The sequence below is a fragment of the Panthera pardus genome, unplaced genomic scaffold (assembly GCF_024362965.1).
Source record: "Panthera pardus isolate Hobbes unplaced genomic scaffold, ASM2436296v1 HiC_scaffold_12, whole genome shotgun sequence".
Taxonomy (NCBI): domain Eukaryota; kingdom Metazoa; phylum Chordata; class Mammalia; order Carnivora; family Felidae; genus Panthera; species Panthera pardus.
In genome coordinates, this window is record NW_026526677.1 from 105028828 (window position 1) to 105044893 (window position 16066).

At 48.5% G+C, this 16066-nt stretch overlaps 1 protein-coding gene across 16 annotated transcripts in view; it reads right to left on the minus strand.

The window, feature by feature from the left end:
* DIXDC1 (DIX domain containing 1) overlaps positions 1–16066 on the minus strand; it is a 72869-nt gene that overhangs the window by 23022 nt on the left and 33781 nt on the right. For 14 of the 16 annotated variants that reach the window (XR_002085778.2, XR_002085779.2, XM_019469149.2 and 11 more), the window contains 5 exons: positions 14285–14410; positions 11262–11493; positions 9876–9983; positions 4485–4597; positions 2849–2997 (listed from right to left, as the gene is read on the minus strand). Coding sequence is in view for 14 of the 16 variants with exons in the window: in XM_019469149.2 (XP_019324694.1) it covers positions 2849–2997; positions 4485–4597; positions 9876–9983; positions 11262–11493; positions 14285–14410 (728 nt within the window). In the remaining 2 variants the exon portion in view is untranslated. Of the gene's footprint in view, positions 1–2848; positions 2998–4484; positions 4598–7165; positions 7660–9875; positions 9984–11261; positions 11494–14284; positions 14411–16066 lie in introns of those variants that run through there. The other 2 variants (XM_019469152.2, XM_019469163.2) reach the window with 2 other exon arrangements.

Below are 16066 nucleotides of genomic sequence, written 5' to 3' on the forward strand. Positions count from 1 at the left end.
CGCTCCATGCTAATAGCACGGAATCTGCTTGGGATTCTCTCTCTCTCTCTCTCTCTCTCTCTCTCTCTCTCTCTCTCTCTCCCCCTCTCTGCTCCTGTGCTCTTTCTCTCTCAAAATAAATAAACTTAAAAAAAAAAATTTTTTTTAAAGGAAAAGGCAACCTTATCATTAGCCTAATGTCCAGAAACCTATAGACTCAGTTTCCTGGAGCCCCAACATTACCCATCCCTACACAGTGATGTGGGGAACAAAGGCAAGAAGGGAATGGCAGGTAAAATTAAGTTTCCTTATAACCTGCAGCCCAGTGACAACTACTTGAGATAGGCTGAGTAGAACGTTTCTCCAGGCACTCCCTCCTGTCTTAATGTTAATGCCTCAGTAGAGGGAAAAACAACCTTAGCTTGACAGCTTGACAATAGTTAGGCCTCCAGTATCTTAAGAGTCTTCTTGGGGAACCTGGGTGGCTCAGTCAGTTAAGCGTCTGACTTAGGCTCAAGTCATGATCTCACGGTTCGTGAGTTCCAGCCCCGCATTGGGCTCTGTGCTGACAGCTCAGAGCCTGAAGCCTGCTTCAGATTTTGTGTCTCCCTCTCTCTTTGTCCTTCCCCTGCTTGTGCACGTGTGCGCACGCTCTCTCTCTCTCTCTCTCTCCCTACAACGCGCACACGCACACACCCTTTTTCCTTTACCTCCCTAAACTCCAGTGTGTAATCAATCACTCCTCACAACCCCAGTGCAGCTCTTTCTGCCCAGGGGTTCTGTCCCCGTGCTTTAATAAAATCACCTTTTGCACCAAACATGTTTCAAAAATTCTTGGCCATCAGCTCTGGACTCCCCCCTGCCCCACACTCCAAAAATGCATCATTATGATCAACAGTCAGCTATTAGTAATTACGTTTTAGGGGAGTCAAAAGTTACATGCAGATTTGCGACTGTACAGGGCATGGGTGCCCCTCCGCCCCACCCCTGAGTTGTTCAAAGAGAACTGTACTCATAGTCTGTAATCTGATTTTTAAAGAAGGCCCCCAAACTGTATTCTTTAGCACTCACAGAACTTGTAACTACCTATGCAGGTAGGTAATTTGATACCTGTCAGTTTAGTGAAAGATTTAAGAATGTGTCCCCATTTTATATTTCAATTCTGTCTCTATTCAATCCAAAGAGTTACAGAGGTGAAGTCCTGTTTCAATAAACAGAACACAAATTGCATCACAAATGCTGGGATATAAAAACCGTTTGAAATCCAGCCACCGGTTGGTCTACCAAGCACTAACTAATAATAAGATTTTATTTAATAAATCAAATGAGTTTGGTTATCCCCCGGAGCGTGGCCGGAGGTATAAGAAGACAAGTTTAAGAAGCCACAGGGCTGCAGGGAGCGAAGGGAGAGCAACATCACAGAAATACTAACTCTCATGGCCACGTATTCAGCAGGCTCTAACTGAGGCACACAGTGAGTCAGAAATCCTGGACGTGGCTTAGCATGCAACTTGCTTATCAATGAAAGAGTTAAGAAGCCTAGTGGATGCTGTGAGCCCCATTGTATTCTATTAATGGAACTGAATTCTCATTGTGATCATGTGGCTGTGAATGAAACCACTCTGTTTGCAGGGAATATTGGGATGCTGACTTTCTGCCTGTCGAATCTCTTCTTTTTCTGTCCAACCTGCCATCGGATTTCTCCAAGACTGAAAAATGCAAACCAAACTGAAAGCCAAACTGATGGATATCTATGTTCATATCATGCAAATTATCCTGGGAAAGACCCACTTGGGCATAATCCCAAAGTTAGCACACACAAAAAAATTCCATTAATTAAACCAGCCCTTAATGGAGTGGCAGATAAGGGATCTCAAATGCAAACATTTAAAAAATAACAAAGCAAATGGGGAAAAATCAACAACTCTCCTTGGGAATGTTTAGGCAGGAAGCATTCCTCCAGCCCTCCTCAGCTCCTGGGGCATACATTATGCAAACTGTTTCACTGGGCACCAATCTCCTTTTTTCTTTAGGAACCCTTTGTACCCCATGGCTGGCTACTGGGAGCACGCCCTCCACCGCCTGCCGGCTGCCAGAGCCACTCACATAATGTGGCCTTTGTTTACGTATCCATAAATATTTGACAATTCAGAAGTGGTGCGGTTCCCAGCACAAACAGAAAGGAATATTCCTAGGCAATTTCAGGGTCACCAGCACACTACAAGGGCTCCCCAACACAGGGACAGACGCACAAAGAAAGAGGATCGGGGGTCATTCAGGGTAGGAACTAAGTCAAGTGGGTCAGTGGGCCTCTGGGAGAGAACTGCCGAGCTGGCAAGAAGGTATAGAAAAGACTGAAGGGCTTTGTTGCTGGAGGAAAACCTCTGTTACCTGATCATTATGGCTCGGCACCCACTTGCACATGCTTTAGGAGGGAGTTAAATCCCTTAGCTAGACTCAAAGGGAGACCTGTGGTATTACTGGCTTACACTCTTCCTGCTGGAGAATTCCTAGGGAAAAATTTCTGACTGTTCACAGTGCCATTCTTGGGTGAAGCCGGCAACTGCAGGTCTGTAGCTGCGGACAGGGGAGAAACCCACCTGCCAGCAGAAAGCCAGAAAAAGGGTTTGGTAGGGGTCCATGATGGCCCCCATGCCTGCAGAAATCCCAACAGCCGTGCATCCGTACAGCCCATTTAGGAGTCCTCATACCCGAGGAATGTTCCGCTCTTTGAGTACTTCTCCCTCTGTCTGAACTCCCCATTCAACCCTGACCTCATGCAAAATGGAGTCACTGTATTTTCAGTGGACACTGGTGACTTAAGTAATCAACTGTCACACCAAGGATAAACCATGCGGGAAAGAGCTACCTGTAATCCTGATATCATTTTCTTTGCTTCCTCCATTTCTTTTTCTAAATGTTCTTGTTGTTCCAGCAGCTGTTCTTCCCATGAGGTCTCCAGACAGGTCCCGGGGCTGCCTGGTCGCCAGTCTCGGGAAAACGGAGAGTCTGTCTCCTCTACAAAATGAGAGGGGGGCGTATAGTTCATGTTGGAGCAAACAGTTGCCGGCAGAAAGCGTTCAGTCTCTCTGCGCTCACAGGTCTGGGTCACTGGCCTTCTGAACCTGTCCTCACTGCACAGACTGGACTCTCCGCTAGGTGGGGTTGTGAGACATGAAGAGCCCACTGTTCCCTCAGACTCCAGGCTGGGCCGGCTGGAGGCATCACTTACTCTGCTGGGGAAACTGGTCCCCTTCAGAACCTTTAAGAAGTCACAAGACGCCCTCCTTGGGAGTCTTGGTATGGGACACAGAGACCCTACTCTTAATTCTCTACAACTGACATCCCAAAGCTGGATTCTGCCAGGTACAAGGACAGGAGCTTTGGAAAACCAAATTCCTGTTGGCTGTTGTGGAGCTTCAGGGGGGAGACTTCAATTTAATATTCCTTGGACCCTTCCCTCATACCTGAGCGCCTTTCACAAACAACACTGTGTGAGTCACACAGGAAACAAACCCGTGAAAACACACTTGCGTAAACTGTTCAATCTTGCTCCCTGGTTTTGTTTTATTTTCCTATGTTTATGGTCTCTTTTCGCTGGTTTCCGTTTCATCCCATCTAATTGTGTGCACACCATTAAAAATGCATTATGGAATACCGAAGGGTATAAACTCTGAGTAAATGTCTTCATTTGTCGGTGTGAATGTAATTAGGTAATTCCTCTGGGTTGCTGTGAAGATTGAATGAGGTAACTTGTGTGCAGGACTCCGTGGTGCCTGACCCAGAGCAGTCACTCGGTAAATGCTCTCCCTCCCCAAGGTCCCAGGAGTTTCCGAGTCAAAAACATGACTGACTCTTTGGTGCTAATGCCAGGGATAGTGGGAGGGATTTAACTCGTTTTCTTCTGAGGGCTTCAGTTTTATTACAACCCTTAAAGATGAATAAAACTCTATTGAAATCACATGCTTTGCTGCCTCCTTCCTTCCCTCTATGTTTATGTAAGAAAAAGGAGAGCAACTGAGACATAAGGGGAAGTCTAAACAAAGGGATCCCTTTGTGGTCCTTTCTATAGTCCAAAAGCCGGATGCAGACCTGTTTTTTAGCCTCCCACAGATACCTCCGCCCATATTATATACTCCTGGTTCAAACTTAAGTCAAAGGGTTACTGGAATTATTTCCATAACACAGGAATAATAAAAACTGTTTACTTGAATGAGGCTTCAGACTGCCCCACAGTTGTTTCCTAATTCATAGGCAGCCAGCAGAGGAAAGGCCTATCTCTCCTGCTGTAAGATTTTGGACAGCTGTGACATCAGAAGTGACATTCTGCAAGAGGATAACCACATTCACTGGCTCAAAGACATCAGAGCCCTTTAGAGCTAACCTAGCATGCATGGACTTTGGGGAGGGAGAAGGCCAGGAAGTTTATAGGTAGATAGGATCCCCCAAGCCTTCAAGGCAAGGGCTGTGGCTTGAGCCAACCCAGGCACGCTGACAGACAGTACCTGTTCTGTTCTCTATCCCTTCAGAGGGAATAATCACAAAATCTGCCTTCTCCTCCGACTGGGTTATAATGGACTCGCTCTTTGCGCTGTGGATAGGACTGGGTGAAGTCAGGCTGTGATTGAAGGAAAACGAAGACAAATGATTACTGTGAACAGCGGTTTGGAAGCCAACTTTCATAATTTATCCCAGAGATATGTTCTTACTCATCTTCCTCCTAGTGCCTAACACAGTCCCCAGCCCACACACAGTATGAATGGACATTTGTTGAATGAGTGCAGGATGAACTTACTGAAGGAATGAAATGAATGTTGAATGAATGAATGACCCAGTCCTAGGAAGTCTTTGCCATTTTGTTACTTACCATCACCTCCGTCCCTGGGCCCAGGTTCAAAGACTGAAGTTAACATGTGTCTTAGTAGTTTTGGGAGCTGGAAGGAAAAATCTACTTCCAATCCATTGGTGTCCCACAGACACAAGCATCACCAGCAGAGTGACATGGTAGATCAGCCCTAGGCTGATCCCGAAGGAGGGGGCAATGCTGAGGGTGATTCAGGGGGAGAAAAGGCCAGAGTGTGGACAGTGCGGGGCTGGGCAAAGGGGCAGTGATACATCAACAAGGATGGGACATGATAAGGAAAATGGGAAAAGACTTGCTCGGCAAAGGGAAGGGTTTACTTGATTGCACCATCAAAGAGTTACGTAGATCCCTGCTACACCATTTGTGAACTGTCATCGGAATCCTCTCAGCAACTCCTAAATTATGATACAACTAGCAGCCTTGGGAGGGACTGCTGGGAAGGTCAGGGAACATGAATTTTAAAGCCACACAGAATAACAGCAAATCTACAAGACAAGATAGGAATGGGAGGCTGATGTTTCCATCTGATAGGGGAAAGGAATCTGAAGAGCCTCTTCTCTTTGCACCGCACCTTGAGAACATCAACTCTGAAACAATCTCAGGGGCTGTGGGGTCTCCAGGCCCAGCCCCCTCTCAGGAATTCTTTCCAAATCCATCACCCAGACAACAGTGAAAGTGTCTAGGACTCGCTGACCCACTTAATGTGCCCCTGAAGTCTCCCAGGCTAATCCTCACAGCCATGATCAGGAGTTAACATTTTGTCTTCCTAGAAACCAGTAAAAGCAAGAGCTGAGCACAAGCGGATGTAGTCAGAGATTTCAAAACCTCGAAAGCAGCCTGAGGACTGGTGTCTCGTCCTCCTCGTTGATCCCGAGTTTGAGGGCTTTGGTGGGAATGACCTCAGCCAGTAATACAGTCTCATCCTTATTAGAACCGCAGAAAAAATGTAAAGTTTTTTCCTTCTTCAAATTAAAGAACGTCGCTGAACCCTACCTACGGATCCATAGTCCAAGCAGACAAGAGAAGTAGAGAGTGGCAAGAAGTGGTATTTAGTAAAGGTAATTGCTTTTATAGAACTCTCTTAGCCATCTTTCACCATTTAGGTAATCTGACTTCCAGGCCAACATGAATTAGCTGCTGGAAAAGCATTAGCGTACTTTGCTTTTATATAATACTTTTGAGAGTACTATGTCATTTAACAGGAGAACAGATTTTTGACCATTCAGGCCGCGGCATTCGCCTCCCTGCAGAAATGGGGATCGACGCTCAGAAAGACGCCTGCATCAGCTGCCCTCCTTTGAGAAACGATAAAAACACTTCCTTAGCTGACAAGGTGTTATGGTTGACGCGATCCGCTGTCTGCATTTGGCTGGACCACAGTGGGTATGTGTGAGACGCGGCGGCGGGTGGGGGGGGGAGCGGGGCGGGGGTGGGGGGAGAGTGGGAAGAGGGGTGTGAAGCAAGGATGCTGAAAAACTGCTGGCCTCAAAGCAGAGACGCATGCTCAGCTCCACCTTCTCCCTCTTAAGTGAGCGGTCCCCCTTATAAGGGCAGGAGGAGGAGGATGTCTGCATACCCAGCCCCACTGGGGGAGTGGCAGTGCGGCCAAAAGAAAAACAACATTTCTCTTTCTTGAATTTGAGGCTGCCAGTGTGTGAGGCCACAGAGAGGGGAGACCAGGAAACTAGGTGGTCAGGTCAAAAAAATAAAGGACCGGGGAAGCAAAATCCTGGGGCACATGTGGGAGCAGCAAGATTGCTGCTAGAGATGGGCCACGTCGAGATGGGGCTTCCAATCTTCTGCTTCAGGTCACAGGAAGAGTATTGTAATGCTAGGCTCTTCCCGATTAGCTCAAAACCCCTATTTTGTAAACAAGCAATCCCCTACCTGCCATCATAATCCCCGCAAATCAGGCAACCGATTACAAATCAGGTGTGACTGATAACATTTCTTAATTCCCACAGGCCTAACATCTCTCCAATCTTAACATCAGACAAACAACCCCCCAGCGAGGTCCAAATTAGAGTAAAATCAATTTTTTGAAAACGGGTAAAGGGAAAGAGTCCTGTTTACTCCTCAAGTGCCCTCCCACGGCCAAGACAGGATAAGGTAAAGGGCCACTCCTCTGGCCCCTATGCCGGCTCCAGTTTCCTACACCCACTCACTGTATTTTGTAGTGACAATCCCAGACCAGCAGCCCGTCCTTCCCAGTACAGCGCCCCCACCCATCCCGGTCGGTCTCAGGCCGACAGCATCCTCCAGTCCCGGCCCTGCGCCCGCCCGCTCCCCCCCAGCTCCAAAGCCAAAGTGGCCTCTGCTCACCATTTGACTTGCGTCCCTCCCATGGTCCCCCTCCTGGCTCCGGCTTCAGCGAGCCTGCTTCCCCGGGTGAAGCGCGAGGCTGGGAGTCCCGGCGCTCCCGAATTCGGGCATGTCTCCCCGCGCTGGGGCCCGAGGAACCACTCCACCGGCAGGCCGGCTACCAGAGCTGCCGGCCGCGACCGCGGGAGAGAGTCGGCAGCGCAGGGAGGCGGGCGTCCCGGCCCCGGGGACGGGGATGCTGCCGGGTCTCAGGCGCGCTGTCCCGGCCGCTCAAACGCTGCAGCAGCCCGGCCTGGGCGGAAGCCACCTCCCCTCGCAGGCTGCGGGTCCCTGCCAGCGGCATCGCGGCGGCCGCGCGACTCCGGGCGTGCCCCCGGGCGCGGGCATCTCACCCCATAGCCGGCGCGGGGCAGCGCCGCCCGCGGCTCCGGCTGCGCGGTAGGGTCCCAGCGGCTAGCTCGCTGGCGCCCCGGGCTCCGCACCGCCTCCCGCCCCTCCCCGCTCCGCCCCCGCTTCCAGGCTGGCGGCGCGACGGGCGGCGCGGGGCTCGGACCGGGCAGGGGCGGGGCGGGCTGGGGGGTGGGGGGGCGCGAGCGCGAGCCCGGCGCGGGGCAAGGGCGGGGCCCCGGGCGCCCCGGGGCTGGAAACGCCTTTTCCTCGCGACCCCTCCCTTCGCGGTCACGGAGGTCTGGGGCCGGTGTCACCGGCTCCTCGTGGGAGGGGGCGCCCAGCGGGGTGTAGAGTCGGGGTCGCCCCCGGAAACCCGCCGAACGCCCATCTCCCACCTTCCCAAAGGCGTTTCGCGTGTTCTTTTTTCCCAGCCCGAGGTCGTTTTGCGTGGACACAGTAAGAGGCCGGCCTGCCCGCCCGAGGTCTACGGAGCAACAGGCGGTCAGGGCTCCGCCAGGGAATCTGGAGAAGCAGGGGGCCACCTTCCCCATCTTCCGAGCCACTCCCCGTTCAGAGTTACATCGCGGGGTCTCGGGCCTTCAGGGGTCACTAAGCCATGAGATGGCCTCACCCTGAGGAAGGGGGTGGGAGGGCAGAATGTTCCAAAGCCTGCTGGGTCCAGGAGCTCATGGAGGAAAACGCAAGGTGCTGACCCAGCCTCCCAAAGAGGTGAGTGAGCGGTCAGCTTACAAAAAAATTTAAAAACCAGGAAGGAGTGAAAGGGAAATGCGAACTATTATCTGACTCCCTCCCAGAAAACTGTCACTGTCTACCCACTACAGCCCGATTTCCAGTGGGTCCCTAGTTCCAGCTGTGTCACAGCCCCAGCCCCAGTCTGAGTTCTGCCAGAAAGGAAGGAAGCAGGTGTTCTCTGGAAGAAATGCAGACTTCTCTCTCTCCCTCTCTCCCCCCTGGTGCTCTCTTGCTCTCTCTCTCTCTCTCTCTCTCTCTCTCTCTCACTGGCAGGCACAACAAAGTGAAAGGCCTGTAGCCATGCAGGAAGCTATAGATCTCATTATACAATGAAACGTCCTTTGATTCTGTACCAAGTGATAGTCTAAGGAGCAAGCCAAGGAAGAAATGGCTCAGATTCTCCCTACTAGCACACCCCTTGCTTAATGGGTACAGGGTTTCCTTTTGGGGTGATGAAAATGTCTTTGAACTGGATAGAGGTGATGGCTGCACAAGATGATGAAGGTACTAAATGCCACTGAATTGTACACTTTCAAATGATTAATGGCTAATTTTATGTTATGTAAATTTTATAAATAAAAAGGCAATCTATTAAAGGTGAAAATGAAAGTTGAGCAAGATTATCAGTTTAGTGAAGTGCTGGGAAGAATTCCATGTGACTGCAATAAATTAAGAAATGGTCTATCAATCTAAGACAGAATTTGATGTGGAAAAGAAATAGGAAGGAGACAAATGCACATAAGATACATGTAAGACAAGGAACACTTAGGTGTAATGAGAACAGGCTAAGCTGGGTTGGGGTAGGAAAGAAAAGGTCCTAAGAGCATAAATTAAGTATGATTCAGCTATGAAATGAAGTTAGTAAATAAGCTAACACGTTCTGGGGATGTATTTATGGAGCATGATTTACATGAGCTAGGAAAGTAGTCTTTTTCTGCCACTGCACTTGGCATCGATCAGGCTTTTATTAGAGCACTGTGTCCTGTTTTGGTCTCTGCACTTGGCTCTAAGAGATACAGATGGCCTTTCTGCTAGAGTCACAAACATCTTAGCCCACTCAAATTCACACTAATCTGCTGCAATTCCTAGCCCTATAAATGAAAGTTTGGAACATTCTCATGCTCTCAGACAACTCTGCTCAGTTTTTTCTCTTGTTGTAAGTGTTAGACAGCCTTCTCAGGCCATGCTTAGAGTTAAGCTCAGGTGCAAAGGCCATTCTGTGGAACTGGCTGTCATAAACGGGGGCAGCTGATACGCAAGTATCAGAACCAGGGGCTGGGCCCTCATAGGCCCCCATGTGGACATACCTAAGCAGTGACACTGAGGCTCTGCACAAAAACTTCCTTGTGTGGGAAATTTACCAACACCCCACCCTCCCTGCCTGCCTGCCAGCACAAAACCGCAAAGCAGTGCCGAAGACTACCCCCTTTGAAGTCAAACAAACTGAGGGAAAGAGAAAAGGTTTAGGAGCCTTAAAGCCTGTTGTGCTGCTACCTGAGGCTGAGAATCCCCAAGAATTCCACCTTTAACCAGGACGGCAGTGGTGGGAAGTTGGCGCCACACTTACCTGTTACAGCTGGACTCAGACGGGGACCTCTGCTGCCCTTCATACTGCTGCACCAGGGCTCGCACGCTCCAGTACGGGTTCTCAATCTCCTCGTCCACGCTGTTGTTCCTAAAGCCGGAGGACGCCAGCAAAGGAGAGGGCATCAGTCTTTCAGTTCGGGTCGACTCAACGAGAACCGGTAGCTGGCCACTGTGAGAGTGCCAGGGGAAGAAGGAGGAGTAAGGCCAAGCCCCGGCCTTAAAGACCCTCGACACCCAGCAGGGAAGACAGACAGATGGATTTCCCTAGGGTCTGCAACACCTCAGGGTCTTGCTCTCTCCCAGCAGACATATAACCCCCAAAATGTTTCCTGCCATGACTTCCTTCAGGACAGGCTGGCTTTAGCATACATTCTAGGGAGACTCCCCCAGATGACTTGAACACTGCTCCCACATATCTCCCGGTGTAGAAAACACGCCGTGCCAAAGGCATATATTTAAAATTCTGGGCATCAGAGCAAAAAATTACAAATGTGATTCCTTTACTTTCTGCTAACTGCAAAATAAACATCTCTTTTAAAAGGGCTTTTCTCAGGGTGCCTGGGTCACTCAGGAGTTTCAACCTCCAACTTCGGCTGAGGGTATGATCTCACAGTTCATGAGTTCAAGCCCCACGCTGGACTCTGCTGACGGCCCGGAACCTGGAGCTGCTTCAGATTTTGTGTCCCCCTCTCTCTCTGCCTCTACCCAGCTCGTGCTCTGTCTCTCTCTCTCTCTCACTCGCTCTCAAAAATAAATAAAAACATATAAAAATTTTAAAAAAATATTAAAGGGCTTTTCTCAGGGTGCCTGGGTGGCTCATTCGATTGAGCATTCGACTCTTGATTTTGGCTCAGATCATGATCCCAGGGTCATAGGATCAAGTCCCATGTTGGGCTCTGCGCTGAGTGTGGAGTTTGCTCAAAATTCTCTCTCTCCCGGGGCGTCTGTGTGGCCCATTTGGTTAAGCGTCCAACTCTTGATTTTGGCTCAGGTCATGATCTTGCGGTTTGTGAGTTTGAGCCCTGTTTCGGGCTCTGTCTTGACAGCGTGGAGGAACCTGCTTGGGATTCTCGCTCTCTCCCTCTCGCTCTCTCTCACAAATAAAAAAACATTTAAAAACATCTCTCTCTCTCTCTCCCTCTGCCCTTCTCCCCTGCGTGCACATGCATGCACTCTCTCTCTCTAAAATAAAACATAAATTAATGAAAGGGCTCTTCTCTCGTGGAGTGTCCTCTCTGACCTACACTCCTTGCTCTCTTCTGCAGCGTGGGGCTGTTTGGGTGATCCTTCTGTCTACTGCACAGTATCATTTAAAGGAGGAAATTCAGAGAGGAACAAGTTCCCACCCCCAGATTTCTACCCTTACCTCTGCCTGTATCGAAAGACATCCCGTCCCGACCGTGACATGTCATGACACACATCGGCCAGAGCGGCAGCTGCCCCCTGGGCCACAGCAGTGGCACAGTGTGGTTGGTGACTCTGCAGAGGGGTTCTGGAGTCCCGTCCTTGGCTCACTGTCCTGTTGGAGCCAGGTTTGAAATGAGCTGCCAAGGCAAGGACCAGCCTCATGATAGACTTCAGGTTTCCTTCCACAATATCTGAGGGACAGAACACACCCAGAGGTCCTAAGACAGAGGCAGAGGGTTCACTCATTGAACACATATTTGCTAGTGATACAGGTAAGCGAGGCAGTCAAGGTCTTTGTTCTCACAAAGCCATGTTCAACAGGAAGACAGAACGTTTAAAAGCATTTACAGGGGCGCCTGGATAGCTCAGCCGGTTGAGCATCCGACTTCAGCTCAGGTCATGATCCCACAGTTCGTGGGTTCGAGCCCCGAATTGGGATCTCTGCTGTCAGCACAGAGCCCACTTCAGATCCTCTGTCTCCCTCTCTCTTTGCTCTTCCCCTGCTTTCACTCGTGTGTGCTCTCTCTCTCAAATAAATAAACATTAAAAATAAAACAGAAGCATTTACAACAAAGTATGGTAATGTGTTACGGTAGAAGTACAGGATTCTCTGGGAGCTCAAAGTAGAGGCATCTTGTCTAGTCTAGAGGGCTCAGGGAGAGAGTATAGGGGAAATAAGTTTTAAAGTGAGACTTGATTGGTTCATCAGATGAAGAGGAGAAGAGTGTTCCAAGAGGATGGAGCAGGCGTGAAGCTCTAGAGGTGAGAGAGAGCATGACCTACGAGAGCTGTGCCATCTGATATGGGAGCCACTAGCCACATGTGGCTACTGAGCGTTTAAAAGATATAGTCTGGGGGCACCTGGGTGGCTTAGTTGGTTAAGCGTCCGACTTGGGCTCAGGTCATGATCTCATGGGTGGTGGGTTTGAGCCCTGCATCGGGCTCTGTGCTGACACCTCAGACTCTGGAGCTTGCTTTGGATTCTATGTATCCCTCTCTCTCTGCCCCTCACCCGCTCACACACACACACACTCTCTCTCTCTCTCTCTCTCTCTCTCTCTCAAAAATAAACATTAAAAAAAAATTTTAAAGATATAGTCTGAATTGAATGTGCTATAAGGGTGGTACTTGGCACAAAAAAAGTCAGATTGAAACACATCTCATTAGCTTAGTACAAAAAAAGAAGAATGCAAAATATCTCATTAATAGCTTTTATACTGAATACATGTTGCACTGATAATACTTTGGATATTTGGGGTTAAAATATATTATTAAAATTATCTTCTATTTCCTTTTTTAAAAAAATATGGCTCTCAGAAACTTCCGTATGTGACTTGCATTATATTTCTATGCCTGCAACTGTGGCAGACGAAGTGGAAAAAGTACAGCACAGCTAGGGCCCAAAGTGCAAGGGGAGAGGGTGAGGGGGTGAGGCCACAAGGGGAGAAATTAGAGGTCAGAAAGGGCAGGGCAAGCCCCAGGAAGGACTTTGGGTTCTCCCATAAGGACCTGCACACACAGAGCAGCGGTAGGGGCATATGTCTTCGCAGAAAGATCATCCTGGCTACAGTGTGGAGAGCGGATGGATGGGAGGCAGTGAGACTAATTAGGAAACTGCTGCCCTTCTCCAGGTAAAAGACAGTGATGTCCTCAACGGCGGTGTTCCCTCAAAATAGCTAACTTTAATGGGCCAGATCCCTAAGCCCACCCCTCATGGGGACCAGAGCACGGACATTACGACACCCTAAATTTTGCCCTAGAAAAAAAGAAGAATGCACACAAAAAAAACCAATGTGATAGGTCTGGTGAAAGTTCACGTAAGGGAATGGGTAAAAGTCTCATGTTTTTAGTTTCACAGCATTGTAAATATGCAAGGCTTGGAAAAAGATTGATTGATACCTTCTACAGGGTGCTCTCAATGGTAAGAATCGGCCCCACCTGAATGACCCCAACACCTAGAACGCCAATAATCCAACACAGAAGGAAGGCTCCCTCTGGCCCCCTTTCTCATCAGAGCCCTGGGCCATCAGACCCAGAAACTGAAGCTGAAACAGAACCAGATCTACAATCAGTTCTAGAGAAACAGCGGGAGGGCCAGGGAGCCTGTGCTCTCTCAAGACACCCTAAACAATTGCTTCCTTGCGGCCTGGGCTCAAAGTGAATTGAGCAGTGTCCTCTTCTGGTCGTGTGGCTACAAGAGAAGGTATGTGCAGAGGTCCCAGAGCCCCTTTCCTCTTGCCCAAAATATTCTGTGTTATCAAAAAAAAAAAAAAAAAAAAAAAAGCCATAAATATTTTTCTTCTGGAAAACTGGATGGAAAAAAATAAAGCTAATATGATTTGAAATAATTCTTGGGCATGAAACCCAAGTAACTTGGAAAACATCATCTATCTTCAATTTGATAACTTAAATGAGATATTCCAGAGTTTATTTTTTTAAATGTTTTTATTACTTATTTTTGAGAGAGAGGGAGAGAGAGAGAGAGAGAGAGAGAGAGACAAAGCACAAGCAGGGGAGGGGCAGAGAGAGGCAGACACAGAACCTGAAGCAGGCTCCAGACTCGAGTTGTCAGTACAGAGCCCAACATGGGGCTCGAACCCACAAACCATGAGATCGCGACCCGAGCTGAAGTCGGACACTCAACCGACTGAGCCACCCAGGTGCCCCTTAAATGAGACATTCTAAAGTTAATACTCCGGTCTTGTCATTTCTACTCGATTAATTTTTGTACACACACTCAAGCAAACCTTTATTCAATTAAAATGAATAGAGAATGTCTATCTCCACCCAGGTTTTCAAAAGCACTCAGATTTTGAGAATCGCCCCATCCCAAGAGGGTAACTCTCTTTATGGAAAAATGATATGAGGCCACAGACTTAATCCTATTCCAGTCTACTCAGAACCCTCGGCTACACGACGGATGGTCCTTCTGAGGCTCATAATCACTGGGTAAAGCTGACCCAGACGTGATGAGGCACTGACCTTTAGCCGAAGTCTGGTGCATACGAATCTTTTTGGAGGCCACGAACTGTAGCACTTTCTCCACATTGTTCTTCATCTCCTGTTGGTTACTGGGACTCAACTGTACCCCATTCAGCTTTTCTCCTGCTGTTCAAAGAGAGAAAATATGTGAAGTTATAGGGAGGAACCATACCAAAGTTTCATAATAGCCAGACACTGAGAAAAGGAATATTTGATGTAAATGCTAAGATTATATATAAATGTGCAAGTGTGTTAGGCCTTGGTGTTTGTAATTTGGATGGAGGAATAGGAGAGCAAAGTCCTTTCGGTGGGTCTTCAAATTTTCAAAGCTGTATCCAGGGGCCTGTGAAGTTACTGTGTGTCCCCTTATTCACTCAACAAATATTCATTGAGCATCTTGCTGTGCGCCAGGTACCGTTCTGGGCAACAGTGAAACAACAATAAACGAGATGGACACAGCCCCTTCCATCACAGAGTTTATATCTCTAGGGATAACAGATGATCAAGTTAACCAGTTTGTGTTTAATAGAATTTCAGGTAGTGATACGTGCTACGAGGAAAAACAAAAAAGTGTGGGATCGTGCTACTATATTTGAGCAGATACTTGAACAGTAAGAGATGTTAAGATTCAAGGAGGAAGCATTCTGGACTGAGGAATCACAAGTCCAAACCCCAGGGTGGGAATGGGCTCAGCTTCTCTGAAGAGCAGCTCTAAGCCCAGCATGGCTGGAGTGGAGAGAGAGAGGAGTCAAGTCCTAGGAGAAGTTAGACAGGTAAACAAAGCCAGATCATTTAAGGCTCTGTGGACCAAAGTAAAGAACGTGAATTTTATTCTAAGAGTAATGGGCAGCCAATGGAGAGTTTGAGGCCAGGAAGTTACGTGATCTGTGCTTTCAAAAGTTGACCCTACAGGCGCCTGGATGGCTCAGTTGGTTAAGCGTCTGACTCTTGGTTTCGACTCAGGTCATGAACAGATGGAACCTTGCGTTAGGCTCTGCGCTGACAGTGCAGTCCGGAGCCCACTTGGGATTCTCTCTCTCCCTCTCTTTCTGCTCCCTCCCCATGCATGCATGCACATGTTCTCTCTCTCAAAAAATAAATAAACTTAAAAAAAAAAAGTTGGCTCTATATGGGCTTAATTTATGTGAAGCAGAAACAGGGAGATTAGTTAGAAAATGAAACTTGTCAAGGCAAGGGATAATGGTTTGGGCTTGAGTGGGAAAGGCTGACAGGTGAAAAGCCAGGTATCAGGTAAAATTTTAATATGAAGCAGACAGCACACGTGAAGGACTGGGTACAAAACAGGCAGAAAAGAGAATAATCAAGGACAACTTCCAAGAGTTCTACTTTAACAGACGCCGTGTGTGATTTCAGCGAAGAAATCTGGAGGGTAGAGGGGTTGGTGGAGAGAAGGGTATCAAAAGCTCTGCTTAGGGCATGTGGAGGTAGAGTCGCATTTTAGACAGCCAGGCTGGGATGCTGAGCAGGAAGCTGATATTCATGTCTCGAACTCAAGGAAAAGTTTAGAGCTTAAGATGCAGATGTGGGAGGAGATCACTTGGGGACAGAGAAAACACAAGGGATAAGGACTGAATGTGGAGAGTCTCAACATTTAGAGGTCAGGAAGGAGGAAAAAAGCCAGCAGAGCAAGCTGGAGGAGCCAGTAAGGAAGGAGAGTCCTGGACGCCAAGAAAAGAGAGTGTTTGAAGGAGGGAGGGAGTGACCGACCGTGTCAAGTTCTGCTAAGTCGAACAAAATGGGGACTGAGGCCGAGCCACTGGG